The following is a 14844-nucleotide window of genomic DNA, read 5'->3' on the forward strand; positions in this document are numbered from 1 at the left end:
TTTATCAGTTATGCTGATACTGCTATGTGGTAGTAGTGGTTTTGGTCAGCTTTGGTAAACTTGCTACTTGTAATCAGTTTGAGTGTGGGGTTATCTCTGTTTTTGTGACAGTAAGTTTGTCTTTGTTTTGTGTTATTCTTTTGTTTGTCTGCTTTGAGCATATTGTAATTGACTTTGTGTTTTTGTTTTCTCCTTGTAGGAGTTGAGTGCTTCCTGAGGCTGGGGGGAGTTCTTTGCTGCACCTTAGGCTTTACTTAATTAAGGGTCGTTATTATTGCTGTGTTTCTTTGCAGTGAATTTTGTGGGTATGATTCTGATTAGTGGGGTGCTTTTCCCTTTTTGTATAGCTGGTGCTGTCGTACTAGCCTGCCCTTCATACAGGAAGCCTCAGTCCTCCTATGAGTATTGTTAACTTCCTCTTGTGACTGTTTTATTTGACCAATGCCTGACTGTGTTGGATGTTGCTTCTTTTAAAATAATTCTTGGCCAGTCTTTTTAACTTTAAAATAAAATGTATTTTTGTATGGAAACCCATGCCTCTTGCCTGTTCTAAGTGGAATGTACTTGCGTGTCTTTATTTGGGTTATTTTCCTCATTTTCTCGGGGTGGCGTAGTTGGTAAAAAACGAAACAAATGAGCCACATAGCTACACATGGCGTAGTCGGCAGGATCTTCATAGTATATTTATGAAAAACAAGCCACATTGCTACATGAGGATGGCATGGAGCGCACCTCCAGCAGTCGGCTGCCGCTGCTCCGGCCTGCTGTACCAGGCCCTGGACCACCTGCCAGTCCTTGGCCTGGACATCAAGGACATCCTTCATGTGCTGCTCATGGTCTCAGCGCAGCTGCCCCAAGGCCTGATGCTGGTTCTGATGGAGGGTGGCGAGGGCCCTGGCGAGTTCGGCCAGCAGTGATGACTCCATGGTGGTGACTCTTTCTCTTTCCAGGTTTCAGCACCAGTGTGACACTCTTTAAAGGTGGGGCAAGGAGAAGGAAGACACAGGCAGACTTGACATACTTCCACGATTTATTATTTTTTCTGTTGTTCTGGGGTTTCTTTTATTTTGACACTCACACACACTCTCAGCACACGCACGGTGTTGTTCTCTCTCGCTCTCTTGGGGCGTGTGTCTCTCTCTCTATCCTCACCTCATCTCAGTTAAACAGAGAACATTCATTAGCCAAAATTCCCCACAGGTGCACCCCTTACCACTCTTCTTCTCTGGCTCCGCCCTCCATTTACAAACCAGCACTCATCCATGCCTCTGCCTCCACATATGGTCATGAAAACGTTATGTAAAACGTTGCTGTAACATTTAATTTTCATTACATACAAACATTTTCTCAACATTCTTCCTAGGTTATAGGAATATTGCTTGCAACCTTATGTTCCATGCTCTTGTTAGATACACGTTCTCTCAATGTTTTTTTTAATGTTTATAAATGCAAAACATTACTGGAGTGTTCACTAACAGTGTTGTTTTCAAACTTTAGGACTGTAAAAAATACAATCTAGAAATAATAAAATGGAAAATAACAAAAATGCTACACTTTTATTACACTAAATTTAGTTTTAAATTAAGTTTCGTCAAGACTGAAAAAGTGAACTGATCAAAGCTATTCAAAATGTATAGTCTGACATGTATGTATGATTTGAAATGGATTTCAAATCAATGGGCATGAAATCAATAACATACGGTAGGGGAAATAAATATTGGACCGGTCAACATTTTTTTCAGTAAATATATTTCCAATGTGAAAATTTCATGTGAATAGCCTCATTGGAAATATATTTACTGAAAGAAATGTTGTTCAATACTTATTTGCCCCACTGTATATATATAAAAAAATTGATCACAAATGTAAAATAAATGTACCATTTACTACATGTACATGTAATGATACAAAAAAAACTGCAGAAATCTCCAATGAAATGTTTTAATATTTCAAATGCTACAGTATGTATTACACATTATTTAAATAACATTAAAAAAATGACAGGAACAAAATTCTTTACAACTTATTAGCTTTAATAATGTAAATAATAAAAATTATAATAATAAAAAAGGATGGGAGGGGAGGCTTACAACTGGTACACTGCACAGCTGTAGGACTTCATGAGGTCAGGCTCTTGAACACACTGCATATGGTACCACCGGGCACACGCCACATTGGATCTGTAACAACAAGGATAATAATAATACAGCAACATTTTTAGGGTAAAAATCTGAGATACCATGCAACATGTAGCTGTTATGCATATGTATCCTACTCTTAGAAAGATATGCCATGTACAGGGATGATCAGAGTCCAGTAATGGACTGCCTTATTTTAAAAATAACTTATTTACCCAAGTACATGAACTGTTGACCAGAGCGGTGATCGTCTTTTGGTTATACATGAGAAGTTAACAGAAGTCACCTGAGATGATTGGGTTGGTGTGTCAGACATTTTCAGCCATGTAACAGGGAGGTCACATATTGTGATGACAGCTTTCAAAATGTGTGACCTCTTGTGTCCAGGTCCAGCTTATGACCAGAGCGGTGATTGTCTTTTGGTTATACATGGGAAGGACAGATAAGTCACCTGAGAGAGTTTGATTGGTATGTCAGACATTTTCAGCCATGTAACAGTGAGGTCACATATCCAGATGGCCCCTTTAAATATAGTAGCCTAAAGTTGTCTGTGTGATGTCAGCTTCATAAACATCATTAAACGGTTGTCTGTCATGTTTGAAACACACTAATAGGATACTTTGCAAACAACTACACTGCATTTAATCTAATGTGACAAGCAGATGAGATTTATGATGTAAATATCCAGCATTTCTAAACAAATGTTCCGTACAGTTTTCATCTTCATTTACTTACAATCTGAACTTACGCTGTTTGCGTAGCAAGCTCATCTGTTTAATCAAGTTCAAGCTGCACAGTGACAACACTGCCAACTACGGTCACAGAATATGATGGTCACAAAATTTGGTGTTATACCATGTTCTCTGCCACCATGCATGCAGCTCTCTCTTCACTGGTTCTCCCAGATGTGTGTGCCCTCTTGCAGTATGTGGAAGACATCCTATTATCAGCTGTTAACACTGACATGTCAGAATGGCTCAGTGGAGCTCCTGGCACGATGTGGGTTCAAGGCTTCGCTCTCAAAGCTCCAGTTCTGCCTCACCACGGTGCCTTATCTGGGTTGTCTCATCAGAAAAGGTGAACGACGTCTCTCTGCAGATCATCTGAGAATCATTCTTGATGTTTCACCTCTATCAATGAAACGAGGTATGCTCAGTTTCCTTGGAATAGTAAACTATTGTCATCAGCACATTCCTGACTGTTCACATCATGAGAAGGTGCGCAGGCAATGTTGTCTCACAGACCAACCTGACACCATTACAGGGACAAAAGAAATGATGCATTCTTTTTGTTATCTCAGGCAGTCTCTGAGTTAGGTCTGCTAGACTATCAGTCTCTTTTTCAATTCAAATGTATGTGTTGGAGGACAGGAGAACGGTCACAGGGGTCCTGGCCCAGGAGCATGGCAGCGGTTATGATCCAATAGCTTATCTGTCCAAGACCCTTGACCCTGTGGCACAGGGCATGCCTGCATGCTTGCACTCAGTAGCATCCTCTGCTCTGCTCATCTCTGATGCTGGAAAGTTGGTTCTCTCACATCTGCTTACCCTACATGTGCAAAATCATGTAATCTCTATTCTTAATAACATCCAAACACAACATATGACCGCACAGCATTGTTCTGGCTATAAGACTATTCTCTGTGCCACTCGGTACCTAACTACAGTGAGGGAAAAAAGTATTTGATCCCCTGCTGATTTTGTACGTTTGCCCACTGACAAAGAAATGATCAGTCTATAACTTTAATGGTAGGTTTATTTGAACAGTGAGAGACAGAATAACAACAAAAAAATCCAGAAAAACGCATGTCAAAAATTTTATAAATTGTTTTGCATTTTAATGATGGAAATAAGTATTTGACCCCCTCTCAATCAGAAAGATTTCTGGCTCCCAGGTGTCTTTTATACAGGTAACGAGCTGAGATTAGGAACACACTCTTAAAGGGAGTGCTCCTAATCTCAGCTTGTTACCTGTATAAAAGACACCTGTCCACAGAAGCAATCAATCAGTCAGATTCCAAACTCTCCACCATGGCCAAGACCAAAGAGCTCTCCAAGGATGTCAGGGACAAGATTGTATACCTACACAAGTCTGGAATGGGCTACAAGACCATTGCCAAGAAGCTTGGTGAGAAGGTGACAACAGTTGGTGCGATTATTCGCAAATGGAAGAAACACAAAAGAACTGTCAATCTCCCTCGTCCTGGGGCTCCATGCAAGGTCTCACCTCGTGGAGTTGCAGTGATCATGAGAACAGTGAGGAATCAGCCCAGAACTACACGGGAGGATCTTGTCAATGATCTCAAGGCAGCTGGGACCATAGTCACCAAGAAAACAATCGGTAACACACTACGCCGTGAAGGACTGAAATCCTGCAGCGCCCGCAAGGTCCCCCTGCTCAAGAAAGCACATATACATGCCCGTCTGAAGTTTGCCAGTGAACATCTGAATGATTCAGAGGACAAGAGGAAAGTGTTGTGGTCAGATGAGACCAAAATGGAGCTCTTTGGCATCAACTCAACTCGCCGTGTTTGGAGGAGGAGGAATGCTGCCAAGAACACCATCCCCACCGTCACACATGGAGGTGGAAACATTATGCTTTGGGGGTGTTTTTCTGCTAAGGGAACAGAACAACTTCACCGCATCAAAGGGACGATGGACGGGGCCATGTACCGTCAAATCTTGGGTGAAAACCTCCTCCTCAAAGCCAGGGCATTGAAAATGGGTCGTGGATGGATATTCCAGCATTACGATGACCCAAAACACACGGCCAAGGCAACAAAGGAGTGGCTCAAGAAGAAGCACATTAAGGTCCTGGAGTGGCCTAGCCAGTCTCCAGACCTTAATCCCATAGAAAATCTGTGGAGGGAGCTGAAGGTTCGAGTTGCCAAACGTCAGCCTCGAAACCTTAATGACTTGGAGAAGATCTGCAAAGAGGAGTGGGACAAAATCCCTCCTGAGATGTGTGCAGACCTGGTGGCCAACTACAAGAAACGTCTGACCTCTGTGATTGCCAACAAGGGTTTTTAAACCAAGTACTAAGTCATGTTTTGCAGAGGGGTCAAATACTTATTTCCCTCATTAAAATGCAAATCAATTTATAACATTTTTGACATGCGTTTTTCTGGATTTTTTTTTTGTTATTCTGTCTCTCACTGTTCAAATAAACCTACCATTAAAGTTATAGACTGATCATTTCTTTGTCAGTGGGCAAACGTACAAAATCAGCAGGGGATCAAATACTTTTTTCCCTCACTGTATTTAACAAATTATGTGTGACGTGGCTAAATGGGCCACCAAAGAGGGCTCATCATCGCCATACACTGATGATAACATTGTTTTTTCCTTGTTCACACATGCATGTTCACCTCATGATATTGACATTGCAATTTTGCCTCAGATGGTATTATTCATTGCCCCATTGGACGCATTGCGTTGCCCAGTTCAGTATTACCATTTCTTGTGTGCCATTTTCATGGTGTTTCACAGGTTGCACAAAGATGGGTTTTTAATATTATTCTAATTTTATTAAAACAAAGTTGGGTAGATCTTTATGGGCAAATACTAGAACAGGTTCCAGTTATTAGATATTTAGTGGTCTGGATGGATTCAAGGTTAACATGGGAAGGACTTATAGATATAGGGTTTACATGGGAATGAAATGGTTGATAGATTGGCAAAACAAGCAGTTGGTCACTCAGAAGTAGGTTTTCAAATAACGCTGAGTAAAGATGAGGTATAAGGAAAAAATAGAGAATTTTGTGAATAAAAGATCGCAGGATATATGGGATAAAGAAATAAGTGGGAGACAATTTTACAGTATACAAAAACAAGTAGGTATAAGCATAATAGTAATTAACAACAGAAAGAAGTTACTGTAATAACTCGTCTCCGAATTGAACCCTCCAGTTTAAGTCGTTACTAAGAGTAGGAAAACATGAAACAGGATTATATATGAATTGTAATCAAGAAGAGACAGCATCTAATACTACATTGTATGGGCTATGAAGAATTGGATAGCAAAATATAAATAATAAAAACTACATATTATTATTGTTGTTGTTATTATTATTATTATTATTATTATTATTATTATTATTATTATTATTATTATTATTTTCATCTCTGTCAATTCTTCACACTCCTGTCCAGTTGGTGGCGGTAATGCACCATTTTAGCTGGTTTGCCAACCGCCATAAAAACAACAGAAGAAAAGGAAGAAGAAGGAGAAGTTGCGGTTTAGTTATTGTTGTTGGAAGTCTTTTGTTAGTAGTTTGCCAATTAAAATTTTATTTTATTATTTCAAAGTGTGATATTTTAGTACCACGTATTGTAAATAATCTTGATTTGTGTAAGCTGATAACAAAAAGGTCGGATATAAACAAATGCTTTAGGAGTCATTATTATTTCTTTTACTGACGTCTTGTGAACATGGACAAAATAGCTCACGGTAGGTAAGAATGGCAACACATGAGAACTGTCAGTTGCATGACAGTTTTATTGAAACGTTATAACTAAGCCGAATTGTTTCGTTAATGGTAAATGTACAAAAAGAATTCGACTATTACCTTTAAGCTAGTCCCATCGTACGTTAGTGAAAGGAATAAAGTAACTTGGCTTAGTAACTTAGTTGATTTTTACTTATCGTAGGCAAATAATTTACCAGAAATCAACCTAAGAAAACAAGGCATCTACCACAGGAAAAAATATTACCATAAGAGAATCATGGCCTTAATGGAAGCATAAAAATGCTATTTACTCTTTTATCAGCAACCTTTTTTTAGATCTATGTTTTCTGCCCCCAATTTAAAAAAGAGAGTGCAAGCTGTGAGCAGTTCTCGATCACTGTGTAATGCAGCTGAAAGCGCATAAAAATAATAATAATAATAATAATAATAATAATAAAAAAACCTATATTTGTCATCTGAACGTCAGGCTGCCACGTGGTGCGATTTTGATTCGTAATGCATCAATCCACTGATTGTACAACCCCAATTCCAATAAAGTTGGGACATGGACACTGTATAAAATATAAATAAAAACAGAGTACAGTGATTTGCAAATCTCCTAAACTCATATGTTTTCATATATAGAAAACATATCAAATGTTTTTAAACTGAGTAAATGTACCATTTTAAGGGGGGAAATGGTAATTTTGTATTTGATGGCTGCAACATATCAAAAAAGTTGGGACGGGGTAACAAAAGGCTGGAAAAGTAAGTGTTATTAAAAAGACACAGATGGAGGTGAATTGGCAATAGGTCAGTAACATGATCGGGTATAAAAAGAATATCTTAGTGAGGCAGAGTCTTTCAGAAGTAAAGATGGGCAGAGGTTCACCAATCTGTGAAAAACTGTGTCTACATTTGTGGAACAATTTCAGAATAATGTTCCTCAATGTAAAATTGCGAAGGCTATGCATATCTCATCATCTACAATACATATTAGCAAAAGATACACAGAATCTGGAGAAATTTCTGTGAGCAAGGGACAAGGGTGAAAATCAGTAATGTATGGCCATGATCTTTGGGCAGTGGAAATCACTGCATGGGCTCAGAAACACCTTCAGAACTCATTGTCTGTGAACACAGTTCGCCGTGCTATCCACAAATGCTGGTTAAAGCTCTGTCATGCAAAGTAGAAGTCATATGTGAATATGATCCAGAAACACTGCCATCTGCTGTGGGCCAAAGCTCATTTAAAATGAACTGAGGCAAAGTGAAAAACTGTTCTGTGGTCAGACCGCATCCTCTAAACTAAAGAGGAGAGGGACCATCTGGCCTTTTATCAGCACTCAGTTCAAAAGCCTGCATCTCTGATGGTATGGGGGTGCATTAGTGCATATGGAATGGACCTTTTTGGAATTGGGGTTGAAAGAAGATGCAATACAGTTTGATTTAGTAGCCTCAAATTGATATGTGACCAACTTTGTTCAGAATCTGGTCTAGGCCTACTGTTAATTCACAAATGATGACTATGTAGAGAAGGACTATTGTAAGTATCATAGTTCTAGGCAAATCACCTTGATAGACCAATATATGAATCTGTTCAAAATAAGAATAATTTTTTACCATTTTATGATAAATAGTAAATGCATTATAAATTGATAATTGATTTGATTGTTTTATCTGTTCATTTAAATCATTCCCATTTAAAATAATGCAAGCATCACCTGCCAGCATACTGCCTTGCTCTCCTCCTCTCCTTTTTTCTCCCATACCCTTTCCCCTCTCCTGCTCTCGTTTTGCCCCTTTTCTTGTGCTTCATTCAGGTCACTGCCAAAATGTGTGGTTTTCTCCATAAAAGTTGCAGTAGCAGTTGCAATGGTATCACTGATGGATGCTAGGGTGTTCCTATGGTATTACAAATGGTCATTTTTTGGGTTTGGGAGCATTTAGCTGTCATGGGTGTATTTATGTGTTTGGGGGAATTTATTTGTATGTTTGGGTAATTTAGCATGGTGCTGTATCCATTTATTTTTGGGTTTGAGGCAGTTAGCAATGAGGGGCTATTTGTATTTTCTTAGGGCATTAAGACTGAGGGGCTATTTGTTTTTAAGTTTTGGGCATACAGCAGTTTTTGGTGGTAGGGGGTATTACCAATGAGATGGATTTTTATTTGGGAGTACTTTGCATTGAGGGGGTATTTATTTTTGCATTTGGCACATTTAATAGTTAGGGGTATTTATTTGGGGGGATTTTTTTTGAAGCACAGTTTGAACAGAGTCTGTATGTTAAACATTTTGGGCTGTATTAATCATAGAAAAGTGTTAATAATAAGTAGTAGTATTAGTAATAGCAATACAGTGCTTTTCAGGCACTGTAACTACTTATTTTACAGTACTCAATCTTACAGTTTGCATCTGTGAATTTATTAAAGAAAATTGGCTACTGATTAGGCTTATTTATCTTTAAAGAAAAATAACTTAATAATTGTAGAGTGTACAATTTGATATACATTTGTTTAATATCAGCAGATGTTGGTGACATTCAGTCAAGGTTACTGGACCATAGGCCAGTCTTACAAGGAGAGATCAGGTACTTTTTAAGAGAATTTGAGGTGAGAAAAGTTTTGTACTCGTTTGCTTCAGGACTAATCTTATAGAGCTTTTCACATTTTTATAACTTTTTACATTTTTTATGAAGCACTATTGTGTTTGCATGTGTGTGGCTGTGGAAGCACGTGTAAACCTACTCCTTCCATTCAATACTAGTGAATATTTTTGTTCTACAGGAAAAGCGGGGCTTTAGGGAGTGCCGTCTACTAGAAAACTTGAACAAGTTGGTGACTGAGACCGAAGAACAAGTACTGCCCAGATGCACCAAGACCATGAAAGCAAATTTACTTGACGCTCTCAGTTGCTGTATGTAGAAAAAGCATACATTTTTTCATCAATCTCACAAGATTCAATAACTTCTTTTATGGCTTGAATGTGGCACTCTGTGGCTGGATTCTGTTGCTACAGTTTCAGTTACAGTTTGTATGTGTACGGTGGCCTGTGACGGACTGCTGCCCCATTAAAGTATTCCTGCCGTACACCCAGTGTTTCTGGGATAGGCTCCGGATCCACCATGACCCAGACGAGTGATTAGTAAAGATGAATGAATGGAAAAAATTAAAGCATCTTGAAATGACATTATTCAAAAGTAGTGGTGGTTTGAACTAGTTTGATCATAACCTTAATTTAAGGATAATTTGTGAAAATGTGTAAACATTTTCTGTAATTATTATATAATATATTGTATATTGTTATAATTATAAAAATGTTTTATGTACTAGGGCTGCACAATTAATCGAATATCGATCGCGCTTACAATTTTGACTGCCCACGATTACATGGACATGATCGACTGCGTTATTGATGATGGTGACGATATTCACCAATCAAGCGCTTCTTAAACTTGCAACCAATCACCATAGAGCGGCGCAGAGATGACGTCATTTTGTAATGCCAAAACCCGAAAAAGTAGTTAGCATTTTAGCCCTCAAGCTGCCAGCTTCGCTTCGGAAATCATGACACTATCACGCTTTTGCAACTGAAAAGTACTTTGTGTGACTGTGAATAAATATTTACATATGTACACGGCACAACAGTTACTTTCGCACTGCTTTTCATCATCTCAGTCAGCCGAACAAGTGTGTAAATACTGCAGAGAAGCCATTATGATAACTAACTCTGTACATCATCTGCTTCAACTTCCCGATCTCACAAACTGCTATCTTTTATTGATCCCGCAAAATGACCTGAAACTGTGACTGTGACCTGCTCGTGTAGACACAGTGGCGTCGGGCGGAGTAAATTAATAATAATGCTAACGCTACAAAGTGGGTTTAATTCAAACTTTTATTAAATAATTCCTCACCAATCATAATCAAGCGTAGTAACTGTTCAGTCTGTAAGCATACAGTATGCTGCTGCTCTCCTTCTACACCAAATCTACTAGAGCATTGACTTCATTTAAACTCACGGTTGCCAGATATCACTAGAAAAGTCAACTCCAGTTTCCATGTTCTGATTTAATCCCCCAAAAAACGCAATATTCTCAGCACACATGGACACTGTAATGGGGAACCCATCTTAAAGGAACAACTGATAAACAAAAATAAAACCACTAAAATGTAAAGACAGAAAATGTACTTAGTTATAAATAAATCATTTAATATAAAAATAGGTATTATAATAACTTATAAAATATAAATAAAATGAGAAATGAAATAATGCTTGATTACTATGGGTTGCATTTAATATCAATTTGACATTAAGCTTAGTACGCTATTTCCATAGAAGGCTATTAGCATTTTTCCTAATATGGATAATTTTTGTGTTACACATTTAATTAGGACTCTTTATTGTTTAAGATATTTAAAAATAAATATTTTATGCTTGTTTATTTATCAATTAACCAACAGTATTTATCATTGCTATTATTTTAATTCAATTAACAGTGACAATGAGCAGAGAGCTTACATTTATCTGTGTATGACGGACCTCCTGATTAAAGCTGAAACAAAATAAGATTGGTATCTGGACCGGTTTCGGTCGTAAAAATCCTGATCGGTGCATTCCTAATGAACACCATTAAACTAAAGCGCTTCCCATCTGACGGGTAAATGAACTCACCCAATCACATCCTATATGAGATTATTCAGATATATACACAATATACGCAGAGTGGTTCGAGAACAGACTCCAGCCCAGAACCATGACAGCGGAAAATGTCTAATAGTGTAGCTTTAAATATATTTAAGAGGAGCAGACTTCAAACACTGAACATTAATGTTTATTGTATTTGTTTACAAGGTTAACGGTTGTTTTTTGCATACAATCTATAAAATTAACTGAAAATATTAAATTTAGTTTATCGGAAGGTAAATTAATTTATCATGGCTCACACAATGTTCCTAAATTTTGTCATAATTGACAAGCTCAAGGTTTCTCATACTTATGTGTTATATTGTAGCACGTTAACGTTACCATCTCTAAAAAAAAAAAATAAAAAAACACCCAAAAACCTAAACTTCAACCGTGCTCCTAAATTTTTGGTAATTGTATAGAAATTGTTACTGTAGATCCCTGAAACTGGTTCACAACCACCCCAAAAAAAAAAAAAAAACGTGGATAAAGATTCATCCACAGAGTGAATCCGTATTTTGGAAAATTTTTAAATCAAGTTTGGAAAAGTTATCGAAAGCTTGGTGATGGTGACGTTGAAGTCGAACGACCATGGGGTAGTTCGTTTGTAGCGTACGATTAGCTTTTTATTTCTGGCGATTGTATTTAGGTTCAAAATTCATAAATGTGTTGGTTTGTGAAAATTATCTTGATGGACAGAACATGCTAGTATTGTAAACTTTCGTTTATCACAGAGCTTATTTTTTCCAGTAATCCAAAAGCCTATGTGGAAATCCTATTGGGTTTTTGTCGAGGGAACCAGTGTGATGGTAACTTCCGGGTACCAGTACAAAATGACGTCATCCCTGCACCACTCTATTGGGTGATTTGGCTGCATCTCTCCTCCTGTTAACACTGTTACTGCCTTTTCTGCATAGGCCAGAATTGTTTTCATTTGGTTGCATATTATTATATTTAATTGCATATTTTCATTTGGTTGATGGCAGTTTTATGTTTACTTATCCTATATTTTGGGTACAATTTTATTTATATTTTGCTTCTATGAGACGATGCATTTTAAGGACCAGTCTAATTTCATGCAAAGAATTAGCAGGAATGTAGCACAACATGGAGGTGAAAGTAGCGGTCTGTTTGTACAATAAAAATATGTTGTCCCTAAAATCAATGAATAGTCGTGATAAATAATCGAGATCTCAGTATTGATCAAAATAATCGGGATTATCATTTTGGCCATAATCGTGCAGCCCTATTATGTACTTATTTAATGATTTCACACACTTGTATTGACTAGCCGGTTAGAGAGACAAATAGTATTTCTACTGTTAAAAACAAAATTATTAGCATTAAAACCACAGATCATAAGTTGTTGAATGAATAATTGAAAAATGTATGCTTTCTCTTACACAGTGGAAGCAGTAAATCATATGATGCAGAAAATCCAGCAGATGGAGCTAGAAACCCAGCATGTAAATCCAAATACTACTACTTTATAGAAAAGTAATTAAAATAAGATACAATTGTGCATACTAAATTCTGTGACTGGAGTAATATTTGTGTGTGTGTGTGTAGAGCGTAATTCTTCAGGAGGGTATGGAGAAGCGCAAAGCTGACTGGGAGGACTTCTTGAAAGAGCAGGCTCGGTTAAAGGAGGAGGTTGACGAGGAGCATGCTAAAGCCGTGGGCAGACTCAGTACCCAGTACAGTGAGATGAAGAAAGACCTTGCCAAGTTCTCCCACTTTTGATGTCTTCCACGGATGTTCCTGTTTTTGGACAGTGTTTTTGTTAGAAAATGTTTTTCCGCAGACACATGCCACCTTTCAACGAGATGTGATTAAACTCATTATGTTGTTGACAGCAATTTGCTGAACAAAGTATAGAGAAGGGCTAAGGAAGCTTGTAACTTGTTTTACATAGAATGATGCTCGCTTTACGCGATTTTCACACTGGGCAGGTTTGCTGCAATCCGAATGAGATTGTTCCCAGTGGCCACCCAACAACCGCTCCCAACAGTATGGTTTGAGGCTCACTTGATTGTATTGAGCCCCGGTGCATTTGCATTCATCTACCAGCATCACAAACGCGCAGGGAGAACATAACGCGAATCACAATTTATATTGAAAAAAAAATTGGTGCTGTTATGCGCAACAGATATTATGTGTAGCAGTGGACCTTTTCTGTGTCCCACAAAATCTCCTGAAATTCATACTACATGTGTGTTGTGGAAATTAATACTGCCGCCATCAACTAAAACACATGCACAGGTTACTTTATTTCCTGAAAAAGTGTGGAACCCGTGAAGGAGTATGTTCTCATTCTCAGACCACCTCCTACAGGTAGTCTCAGGTTTGGAACCATGGTGGGCTGCCCAGTTCACGTGACAGCTTTCACATTAACAATTTTTCATGCGAACCGTGCTCTGTTTTGGAATAAACCACCAGTGTGAAAGCCTTATTTACGCTCTGCATGTACATGTGGTTTACATAAAAATGTTTAGTTGTTAATAGGGCTAGGTGATATATTGATATCATGATAAATGATTGCGATACACTTAGCTTTGGTATGGTGATGTATTTTTTTAGATGTTTTTAATTACACATAAATGGTACTGAATGGATGTTGATTTTACGTAATTTAAAAAAAGAATAATATTTTTGGACTTTGTAGGCATTAAAGTATCGTCAAACTTGGTTTAATGTTTTTGTTTATTTTACTACTTTTTTGTGCACATCGTATATCGTAGAAATGATATTTTTGCCCAGCCCTAATTATTAATCAAAATGTGATTTCATTGCATACACAAAATCTTTAAATCAAATCCGATATACTAGCTTGAATTCTGTACAATGAGTCTGATCCATTCACTTACTATTAATGTGATGCCATAACAACACTAAAGATGTTGGTGCTTACATTAAGAAATGACTGCTATTAAATGAACATGATTAATTCATGCATGGCACGGGGGTGCAGTTAATAGCATTGCTGCCTCATACTTGCAGCATTCTGTGTTCAATCCTGTGCTCCAGTGAGTTCATCAATTTTATTCCAGGTCTTTAGATAAACATGATCAAATCGTGTTGGCTGTACAAAAACAAATGAAGCAAACTATTCATAACTGGATTCTTTTCCTGTAGTGCTTCCTAGAGTACTTAAAATAAAGCATATTAACCCAAAGAGATTCTGTGTTTAATGGCAAGTAACGTTTTCATAAAGTTTGGAATTTTGACCAAATGCTGGCCAAGCATATGATGATGAAATATAAATACCTCGTGCTGTTTTTATTATTGGGCTAAACTGCACAGTATAGCATGAGCATTGTATTTAATACATATCATACATGTTTGTTTACTGCATCTGGTGTAAAAAGGACTTTTAAGTTTGACTGGTTTTCTCAGTGGTGCTAGCTGTGGTCCACCAAGGGCTCTATTTTTTATTTTTTTTTAAATGTTACATTTTTAAATTATTGGGCTTTAAGGGACAGATCTGTTTTGGTGACACAAAGGGGACCTGCACAATGTTATGACTGATCAGTGTACACTTGCCTAATATTCTGTAGGTACCCCTTGGGCATCC

At 37.7% G+C, this 14844-nt stretch overlaps 1 protein-coding gene across 4 annotated transcripts; it reads left to right on the forward strand.

Annotated features, from left to right (window-relative positions):
• Nucleotides 1–6337: 6337 nt before the first annotated feature.
• On the forward strand, nucleotides 6338–13958 carry bloc1s5 (biogenesis of lysosomal organelles complex-1, subunit 5, muted). Of its 4 annotated transcripts, none has more exons than XM_017452851.3 (6): nucleotides 6338–6587; nucleotides 8409–8495; nucleotides 9111–9196; nucleotides 9371–9500; nucleotides 12678–12736; nucleotides 12840–13958. In XM_017452851.3, exons 2-6 carry the CDS (start codon nucleotides 8477–8479, stop codon nucleotides 13011–13013), a joined length of 468 nt encoding a protein of 155 aa, XP_017308340.1. In that variant the 5' UTR covers nucleotides 6338–6587; nucleotides 8409–8476; the 3' UTR covers nucleotides 13014–13958. The 4 variants fall into 4 exon arrangements, with proteins under 4 accessions (XP_017308340.1, XP_017308342.1, XP_017308339.1 ...); XM_017452853.3 differs by having other exon boundaries at nucleotides 9114–9196; XM_017452850.3 differs by lacking the exon at nucleotides 8409–8495.
• Nucleotides 13959–14844: the final 886 nt, after the last annotated feature.

The sequence above is a fragment of the Ictalurus punctatus genome, chromosome 23 (genome assembly GCF_001660625.3).
Source record: "Ictalurus punctatus breed USDA103 chromosome 23, Coco_2.0, whole genome shotgun sequence".
Taxonomy (NCBI): Eukaryota; Metazoa; Chordata; class Actinopteri; order Siluriformes; family Ictaluridae; genus Ictalurus; species Ictalurus punctatus.

What these genes read in the sequence shown, in the direction of transcription:
- bloc1s5 (XM_017452851.3), top strand. An exon ending in ACTTGACGCTCTCAGTTGCT is followed by an intron (nt 9,501 to 12,677) that starts GTATGTAGAAAA and finishes TCTCTTACACAG; the next exon opens with TGGAAGCAGTAAATCATATG. An exon ending in TGGAGCTAGAAACCCAGCAT is followed by an intron (nt 12,737 to 12,839) that starts GTAAATCCAAAT and finishes GTGTGTGTGTAG; the next exon opens with AGCGTAATTCTTCAGGAGGG.